General features: G+C 30.8%; 1 protein-coding gene across 1 annotated transcript; it reads right to left on the minus strand.

Annotated features, from left to right (window-relative positions):
• Window positions 1–1,268: 1,268 nt before the first annotated feature.
• Window positions 1,269–10,108, minus strand: LOC107439663 (cyclin-dependent kinase 2-like). The gene is made up of 3 exons (XM_043046273.1): window positions 9,564–10,108; window positions 3,911–4,118; window positions 1,269–1,868 (listed from the first exon to the last, which is right to left on the minus strand). The coding sequence occupies exons 1-3, from the start codon at window positions 10,106–10,108 to the stop codon at window positions 1,269–1,271; spliced, it is 1,353 nt and encodes a 450-aa protein (XP_042902207.1).
• Window positions 10,109–10,438: the final 330 nt, after the last annotated feature.

Genomic DNA, 10,438 nt, shown 5'->3' on the forward strand with positions numbered 1-10,438 from the left:
TTCTATGATGCATCGATATAACATGTAGCTTTAAGAGATTTTCTATGATGCATCAATATAATATGTAGCTTTAAGAGCTTTTATATGATGCATCAATATAATAGGTAGCTTTAAGAGCTTTTCTATGATGCATCAATATAATATGTAGCTTTAAGAGCTTTTCTATGATGCATCAATATAATACGTAGCTTTAAGAGCTTTTCTATGATGCATCAATATAATATGTAGCTTTAAGAGCTTTTCAATGATGCATCAATATAACATGTAGCTTTTACAGCTTTTCTATGATGCGTCGGTATAATACGTAACTTTAAGAGCTTTTCTCTGAAGCATCGATGTAATGCGTAGCTCCAAGAACCAAGGTATAAGAAAACCAAAATAATTCTCTAGAAATTCTAGTCACTACTCCTCGTAGTTTCACATTTATTATTTTGAATTTATCAGCGCTATATGACTCATACTATTATTCAAAGTTAAACTTTCAAATCTCAAATTTTCCCTGCCACGTATCGTTGGAAATGACAAAAAAATATATAAATATAAGACGCTGCATAAATGGTGTAATATTTTGTTTCGAAAGATTTTCTCTACTAATTAATCGAACAGGGTCTTGCTTAGTAGGTAATACAAATAATAATAATAATGACAGGCCTAGGATTTTGACTTCATAAAAATTCTTAAAAAATGGCCTTAAAAATTTAAACTTTCCGAAATTATTAAAAGTAAACCTTAAAACGAAAAATAAAGTCATAAATTTTTTGAAGTCATGCTTAATTTTAGCTTTTATTCCTAAGAAATTACAGTATTTTTAAATTTAGTAAAACATATAATAATGATAAAAATAAATATGCAATTCATGAAAAAAATATAGCTAAATACCTGATAAAGATAATTAGAAATTTAATTAAAATCCTCAAGAATTCTCTAGTTTTCAGTTAAAATCTTCAGGAATCGTATTGCATTATCAAATGTGTTTCAACACTCTCGAAACTAAAAGATTGCATATTGTACAAAAACTAATTCGTTATATTTTGAAACTGTGTTCCACATCAACGCCTGTTATTGGAGGATATTTAAAATAACAAGATTCTTTTTGAATTAATTTAAAATGAAAAAAAGGAATGTGCACTTAAAAGGCAACATATTATTTAAAATTCATTAAAAATGGTGTAAAAAAAGGAAAAAAATCTAAAACGTGACTAAAAGTCCTCGTTAAAGAAAAAAAAATTCTATAGATAAAACCCAAAAATGAAAAAGCACCTCTTTTGTTAAAAATTCTCACCTTCAGAAACAGCCTCTGCTTCATCGCCGTGAGCCATGGACAAGTGTTCTGGTTTGTCTCCAGTTTTGTAACCACACGAATCTTGCACCGCAATAAAAGTGCAGTCGCCAATTTCATTATTCTCAATCCGGACTGTTTCCTTCTCACAACTCTTATCAACGACTGGATTTTGCTTCACCAGTTTTTCGAACACTTCCATTTTTGGCGCCATACCATCCACTCTTATATGGAGATGCTTAACTTCATTCGTCAACTCGGTGAGTCTTAAGAGGATGAGATCTAGTTTTTCCTCCATTGTCATATTTTTATCATCTCCAGTCTCTGGCATAAGATTTCGAGTGTGGTCTTCAATATTACACTGATCAGTTAATTCAGTCACTGCTGAACTTTGCACGACTCTGTCCTGTGGACTACTATCATGTTGTTCGTTAAAGAATTCGTGCGATATGGCCATTCCAGCTTGAAGCCTTTCAGATGCTTCAGATTTCAATATTTCCTGAATGAAGGTACGAGCCACTTTTAACTGAGCTTCAGTTATAATATCAGCGTCATACGCACTCGTCAACAAAAGCTTGAAATTTTGTTCCTGCAAAGACAAAAAAAAATTAAAAAAAGAAAAATTTATATATATATATGTAATAAAAAGTTATAATTTGAACGGCCGATTCAATTTTTAGTTTACGACTACTAATGCTCAACTATGCAGCCTTGTAGCTTTACCCAAACTAGAAGACAATGGATCAAGGATAAATCGACCAAGGATAAATCATTAGGATAAATCGACCTTCGAGGCCGTTTTGATGGAACAAATCCGCATTTGCGTCTACATGGAGAAGAAAACTGCGAAAACTTCCTACGGTTAGTACAACGGCACTGTGATTTAAACCCATGATCCGACTGCAACTGAAGATATATTACGTCAGCACTGTGGTCTGTGCGAGTCGGGAGCAATCTTCGTATCAAGCAGCCATCACTGGGATTCGAATCTGGGTCACCTATCCCATGAAACACTGCTGCTCAATATAACTTAATTCGAAAAATAAATTAATAAACTATTATAAATAATAATAAGAGTAGAATAAATAAATGTAAGTGGTTTTAAAGTGGCCACCTTCTGCAGAGATGCAGTGGCACAAACGTTTATTGAATTATAGTATAAAATTAAAAACTGGGTGACTTCTGGTCATTAAAACTCTCGTGACTTTTCTTCCAAATTTAACGACTTTTGACCCAACTAATTTTTAAGATATAATTTCTCTTAACAATACCAAATTGTAGATTACGAATTAGTTTTTTTTGAAAGAAGTGGTTAACAAAATCACTATTTGTTTGAGATTCTCGTCAACGATAGACACCCTTAAAAATAGAAAGTCAGAACAATACATATACTCTAGATATCTCAGAATTGATGGAAAGCTAAAAAAAAATTTGAGATAACGAGTTTTTGATTTAACAAATTCAGAACTAAATATGCTCTAAAAGGAAGAAAAATACAGGGTGTCTCAGCTAAGCGTTTCAGAACTTCTAAGAGGGGTAGGGGGCATCCTGACGACTCGAAATCATAAAGCAATGTGGGGTCGGAAATGCTTTCCTGAAGCGGTGACGTACACAGAAGCACCATAAAGAAAAAGAGACCGTAAGTGAAAAATCGCTATAATAATACATTGAAAAAATTATATGGTACATGGGCCAAAGTAAGTGTTCGAAGTTNGCATTTGAGTCTACATAGAGAAGAAAACTGCGAAAACTTCCTACGGTTAGTCCGACGGCACAGTGATTCAAGCCCATGATCGGACTACAACTGAAGATATATTGCGTCAGCTCTGTGGTCAGTGCGAGTCGGGAGCAGTCTTCGTATCAAGCAGCCGTAGCTGGGATTCGAATCTGGGTCACCTCATTGGGTGACGAACTCCCTATCCCATGAACCACTGCTGATCAATATAACTTAATTAGAAACATAAATTAATAAACTATTATGAATAATAATAAGAGTAGACTTTTTTTGAATAAATAAATATAATTGGTTAAGATGTAATTTCTCTTAGTAATCCCAAATTGTTGATTAGGAATTAGTTTTTTTTAAAAGAAGTGATTAACAAAATCACTGTGAGAAATTTTTGTTTGAGATTCTCGTCAACGATAGACACCCTTAAAAATAGAAAGTCAGAACAATATATACTCTAGATATCTCAAAACTGAAGGGAAGCTAAAACAAATTTTGAGATAGCGAGTTTTTGATATAGCAAATTCAGAACTAAATGTGTTCTGAAATGTAGAAAAATATATTCTAAAATATCACTCTAAAAAGTAGAGTCATGAAACATAAGAATAACGACTAATAAATACATGTATGTAAAGATAGTTGACTATAAGTATAAGGAAAACAATTATAATTTTATTTATAAAAGTAAAACAAAAATAATTATGCATTAAATAGGAAGGAATTGGTTTACAATATACTTACATTGTAATTTTTCCAAAAAAAAATTTTTTTTATTTCGAAAAAAATTCAGCATTACAAGGTTTTGAGAAGAAACTCTGACATTTTTTAATATTTGCGATAATTTTTTTTTTTGGCATAACAAGGTTTTAGAGATATTGAGAGTATACTGTAAAATAAAATTTTACCTTCAGCACGTTAAGCACAGCAGCGTGAATTTCTGTACTTTCCGTGTTTTCTTGAATATTGGCAGTCGCTCTCGAGATTCCAAAGTAGGTACATAGTTCCACCACCATGCAACCAAACCCCCACATGTCTACACTAAATCCGTCAAGTTCATGACCCTCTATGAAAACTTCAGGGGGTTTGTACACACGTGGCAATCCAATATTGCTCCTGCAATAGCGAAAATAAATAATATTAGGTTAAACTGTGTTTTTTTAAGCTGCAATGAGTTATAATAATTATAAAAGAATTGTAATACTAAGATATATCCTATAGTTGAAGTGAAAGTTAAATATAATAAACCATGACAGTCCAATTATTTTTATACTTAAATTTCTTAAAACCCCTAGCAGTAAAATAAATTGGGCCCTCATTAGACCAATATTCATGAATCTTGTCTCAATAAAGGTTCAAAGACGGTTATTTTTCCGATATTGGTCCTATATAGAATTTTCCGATTCATCCAATAATTCACAGCCACTTTACAACCAATATCGGTTCTATATAAAATTGTCAGATTCACCCGATATTTAATATTCATTATTTAGACAATGTAAATTCCATATTGGCCAATGTAGGCCCTATATAGGCCATTCTAGGACAAATATTAAAAAATCTAAACTTCCCAATATTGGTCTATCAGTGGATATTCTTACAGGATCCATATTGAGCCAATTTTGTATCCAACTGGGACCAATGTAAAACTGTTGCTAGGGACTTGGAAAGAATAAAAAAAATGTCTGTAAGATTTAAAATTCAGATTTTGACTTCTGCGATAAACAGGAAAAGTTCAGAGAATTTCATCAATTTCGAAAAATCGGGAAAATGTAAGGGAATTACATTAAAATACCCAAAATGAAGGGGAAAATGAATTAGTTGGAAATACCTTAAGGTTCAATATTTTTCCAAAAAAAATTTTCTTAAAATACTTTTTTTAAAAATTTTTAGATTTTCACTCCTGCTTAGTAATTTGTTTTACGCATAAAAACAAGGCATAACTAAAACAATAATATAAAAAATTTGAGCCAACGGCTACAAAAATGTAAAAATTTCCAATACAATAAGTCTGGCAAAGTCACAGAAAAAAAATATTATTGTTATTTTTTGGTGACCACCCAGATTATGCACAATTTGGTGCTCCTGAAAGAGTTGTCAACAAATCTGCCTTGTAAAATGTCTAAATTGACGATGTTAACAGAGATGGGTATTGGAAATAAAATAAAATACTACAAATGAGGTTACTATTTAGTGGCACTGCAATTTATGTTTTCTTTCTCGTATCATTATCAGAGATCATTTTAGGAGGAATTAGGATTTGTCAACGCACACTACCCAAAATTTTTTAACGTTAGAACGGACCCTTTTGAAAATAGTTTACCTTGACAAACTATTTTATCTTAAAGATAGACAGTCACAAAACAAAACGATCCTGAAAATGGACCCTTTACAAGATTATATTTCTGGAAAACTGAATCTATAAAGCCTTCAGTGCATTATTTTAAAACTAAAACTCCTTGAAATTGATGGCTTTTATGTATTTTTTTTCACAAAAAACCAGTTTTACGGTAATTTTAAATTTGGGAAAATTGCGTCTGGATTTTTCTATAATTCACAAAAAGAGGACCTTTCAGTTAGAGTACAAAATTCGGTGCCTTTTGGATTAGTGACAAATTTCGTTCAATTTTGCTGAAAACTGTGTTGCGTTTATGATATTGTAAAACAAAATCGGTTTCCTTACTAAGGCAACATCGATATTAAATGTCTTAACGTGCTTTAGGTACCTTAAAAAAATGTATGAAAAAAAAGCATTTTGTTATGCCGATTATGGCATTAAAACAAATTGTCAAAATTAAAACTTGCAGTCACTTGTAAATTTTCACCAACCCTTCACACAAAGTCTGCAAAGGTGACTGGTTTTCGTGATTTTTCATGAAATAACATCATGAATAAGCCATATTTTCACAAAATTATGAGTAAATTTTAGACACTTTCACGAAAAGTCTGCAATAAACCCTGAACTTTAATTATTTCTGTCGTTGTATACCAATTTATTTACGACACGATAAGCAGTAAAATTCGTTAAAAAAACTCAGTGATGTTTCAATTTGAGAAATATACTACGGTTCAATACATAACACCCTGTCATAGAGTGAAGCAAATTTAGACGTTATCATAAGTTTTTTTCATCTAATTTATATTATTTTTACATTCCAATCCATGTATTTATTAATTGGTAACTTTATTGATAATTATAATTGTAAAGAAAATTTTAAGATATGCTGAGCTAGCATTGATTTAATTTGTCAGAATAATATAAAGCCAAACTTGTGAGCATAACAAACTTGTAACATAAAGCCAAATTTGTTGTTTGAAATCGTCATTCGAAGAAACTCAACGCCGAATGTAAGTTTGGACATTTTAACTAAAGTGGCTCCAATTAATGTAAATAAAGACAAATATTTTTTGAGAAGCCAAACTGTAACTTTAAAGCAAAGTTACATATGTAAATAAGGTAGTAAGAAAATTGTGTGAATTCCAAAGTGTGAATAATTGTATGAAAAATGTGTGAATTACAAAGTGTGAATAATTGTGTGAAAAATGTGTGAATTACAAAGTCGATCGCAAAAAAAAAGCATCATTTTCTCCATGCAAACTAAATTAGACATGAGAAAATATGTGGTTACCTTCAAGAAGGGAAAATAATTATTAATCTTGGAAAATAGTACATTAAAACAAGATATTAAACAGATTCAAAAAAATCTAAACTGTGCTTTAAGTAGGCTAGAGATTAATAAAATAGTTCTTGACAAAGAAGAGTTGGCGATTTTGAAGTCAGAATGTACTGGCACTAAGGACATCAGTTGTTTGAAAAACAATAATGGAACAATAAATCAGTAAACACTAAATACATAAAAGTAAGATATTAAAAAGTTGGAAAAAAATCTAAACGATGCTTAAAATAGGTTAGAGATTAATAAAATAGTTCTTGACAAAGAAGAGTTGGCGATTTTGAAGTCAGAATGTACTGGCACTAAGGACATCAGTTGTTTGAAAAACAATAATGGAACAATAAATCAGTAAACACTAAATACATAAAAGTAAGATATTAAAAAGTTGGAAAAAAATCTAAACGATGCTTAAAATAGGTTAGAGATTAATAAAATAGTTCTTGACAAAGAAGAGTTGGCGATTTTGAAGTCAGAATGTACTGGCACTAAGGACATCAGTTGTTTGAAAAACAATAATGGAACAATAAATCAGTAAACACTAAATACATAAAAGTAAGATATTAAAAAGTTGGAAAAAAATCTAAACGATGCTTAAAATAGGTTAGAGATTAATAAAATAGTTCTTGACAAAGAAGAGTTGGCGATTTTGAAGTCAGAATGTACTGGCACTAAGGACATCAGTTGTTTGAAAAACAATAATGGAACAATAANATGTGTGAATTACAAAGTCGATCGCAAAAAAAAGCATCATTTTCTCCATGCAAACTAAATTAGACATGAGAAAATGCGTGGTTACCTTCAAGAAGGTAAAATAATTATTAATCTTGGAAAATAGTACATTAAAACAAGATATTAAACAGATTGAAAAAAAATCTAAACTGTGCTTTAAGTAGGCTAGAGATTAATTAAATAGTTCTTGACAAAGAAGAGTTGGCGATTTTGAAGTCAGAATGTACTGGCACTAAAGACATCAGTTGTTTGAAACACAATAATGGAACAATAAATCAGTACACACTAAATACATTAAAACAAGATATTAAAAAGTTGGGAAAAAATCTAAACGGTGCTTTGAGTATAGGTTAGAGATTAATAAAATAGTTCTTGACAAAGAAGAGTTGGCGATTTTGAAGTCAGAATGTACTGGCACTAAGGACATCAGTTCTTTGAAAAACAATAATGGAACAATAAATCAGTACACACTAAATACATTAAAACAAGATATTAAAAAGTTGGGAAAAAATCTAAACGGTGCTTTGAGTATAGGTTAGAGATTAATAAAATAGCTCTTGACAAAGAAGAGTTGGCGATTTTGAAGTCAGAATGTACTGGCACTAAGGACATCAGTTGTTTGAAAAACAATAATGGAACAATAAATCAGTACACACTAAATACATTAAAACAAGACATTAAAAAGTTGGGAAAAAATCTAAACGGTGCTTTGAGTATAGGTTAGTGATTAATAAAATAGTTCTTGACAAAGAAGAGTTGGCGATTTTGAAGTTAGAATGTACTGGCACTAAGAACATCAATTGTTTGAAAAACAATAATGGAGAGAAAACTTGTGAAGCCCAGAAACTGCAAATATAAGATAAAATGCTGCATAACTTATTGAATACATAAATTGAGAAAGTTGGACAAATGCAGAAGATTTCAAATCTTTAAAAGATTTCATCAGCTTGGAAAACAGAACGTTGAAATATAAGTTAAAAAACAATTGGAAAAAATTCTATAAGATGCTTAAAGTTGGTTAGAGATCAATAAAATGACTCTTGAGACAAAGAGTAGACGACTTGGAAGCCAGAAGGTACTTGTATTAAAGAAATAATACCTTTAAAAAGCATTAATAGAGTCAAAATTAGTAAAATCCAGAACTTGCAAACCCAGGATGCTTTGTTGAATAATTTATTGAATACATTAATTGCAAAATTTGATCAAATTGAGAAGATTTTGACTTTTTAAAACTGAAAGATGTTCAAAGTAAGTTAGAGATTAGTAAAATAAGTTCTTAAAGTCATGGCGACCATAAAATCAGAAGTTACTGGTACTGAAAAAATCAGCCCTTTTGAAAGTCAAAATTAATGAGTTTAGAAACTGTAAACGCAAGACGTAATGCTCAATAATTGATTTGATAAAGTGACTATTAGTAAAATGGCTTATGACAAATTAGAGTTGCCAATCAAAATGTCAGAAGACACTGGTACTAAAAGTATCAGTCCCTTGAAATGCATTGAAGAAGCCAGAAAACTGCTAACACAGGATACTAAATAATTGTTTGGATAAATTAATGGGGAAAATCGATCATATTGCTCAAATTTTAGAAATAATTTAAGCATTAGACAACAAATTTCAATCTAAAAATTCTTTAATTTAGAACAAACAAACAATACCATTTTCTTATCATACATAAAGTATCACGAAAAAAAATAGTAAGAATCCAAAATTTTTCTTCTGTAAAGGTACCTGAAGAAACGAGAAGGATAAAGGTAGAAAAACTAATATTAGAAATAATACTCAGAGTAACCAAAAGGAATTTGAATTTGAAAAAACCTAACTGAAAAACTTGGGTTGATAAATTTATGAAATGAAATAAAAATGAATCTCGCGTGGTACAAGACAGTTTACTAATTGAATAAGCGAGATGAGTTTTGAATTTATTTTGTAAAGAAGTTTGTTTTTATTACCATGAGATTATGTTCGTTGAAGTAAGTGATCAATAAAGTTTATTTTAAAGTGAATTATATTTTATTGTAGTTTAAAGACATCGAAAATGTTACAATATTTTGCATCATAATTGTACCAAATGATTATGTTACTGAGAATTACCATATAGACATAAAGCAAAATAATAAAAATATAAGTAGTTATGAATAAAAAACTTAATATGTACTTCTTAAGAGCCTTTTTAGCATCCCATAAAAAGGTAAAGTCAGCCAATAGGGCAGTATTGCTCTCCGAAATCAGTATATTATCAAGCTTCAGGTCCAAGTGGCACATATCATTTAGGTGAAGGTATTCTAGGCCACGAAGCATATCTTTCATCCAAGATTTGACACTTTTAAGTGCTCCGCTTTTACAACGGAATTCTGCATCCTGAATTGCCAAGTGCAATGTCATCCGATAAAGCGGCATGATGAAAATAAAGACTTTCGGATTTGGCAACTTCAGTATGCTCTTGAGAGAAACTAAGTTAGGATGGTTAAGTTTTGGCCACAATTCAACTTCATTCCTTGATGCGATCTCAAAAGGCACAAACTTTGCGGCCCATTCCAATTTAGTAAATGAAGAAGCAATTTTATACACTCGGCCATAAGTGCCAGATCCAATGGGATCTAAGTTCGCATATTCTCCATCATTTTTCAATATATCAGCTGCTTTGCTAATACGGGCAACACGTTGGGCGTGTCCATTAGCTCTTTTCTGATCAGCAGACATTTTAAATCTTACAAGAAGTAAATCCAAATTCGCTTTTTTCAAATCTCTCAGAAATCACCACAATCAGCTTCAAGCAAGAAACTCAAATGAATAAAATGGAACACGATTTAAAATTTATGGAATCCCATTGTTGGTCAACAATGCAACTTAACATCTATGAAAAAAATTGTATCTTATTGTTGGGCAAATATGATTGAAATGAACTTTCACAGAGCATTGTTAGGCATTTAATAATTTTTTTTTAATATTCTAACATATATTTTTGTTAATTACAAACGATGCACTTAAGTATTTAAAGTTTATATCTTAAAAGTTTCCTATATAACCCGT

Source organism: Parasteatoda tepidariorum, chromosome 2 (assembly GCF_043381705.1).
Source record: "Parasteatoda tepidariorum isolate YZ-2023 chromosome 2, CAS_Ptep_4.0, whole genome shotgun sequence".
In the NCBI taxonomy this organism is placed as follows: Eukaryota; Metazoa; Arthropoda; class Arachnida; order Araneae; family Theridiidae; genus Parasteatoda; species Parasteatoda tepidariorum.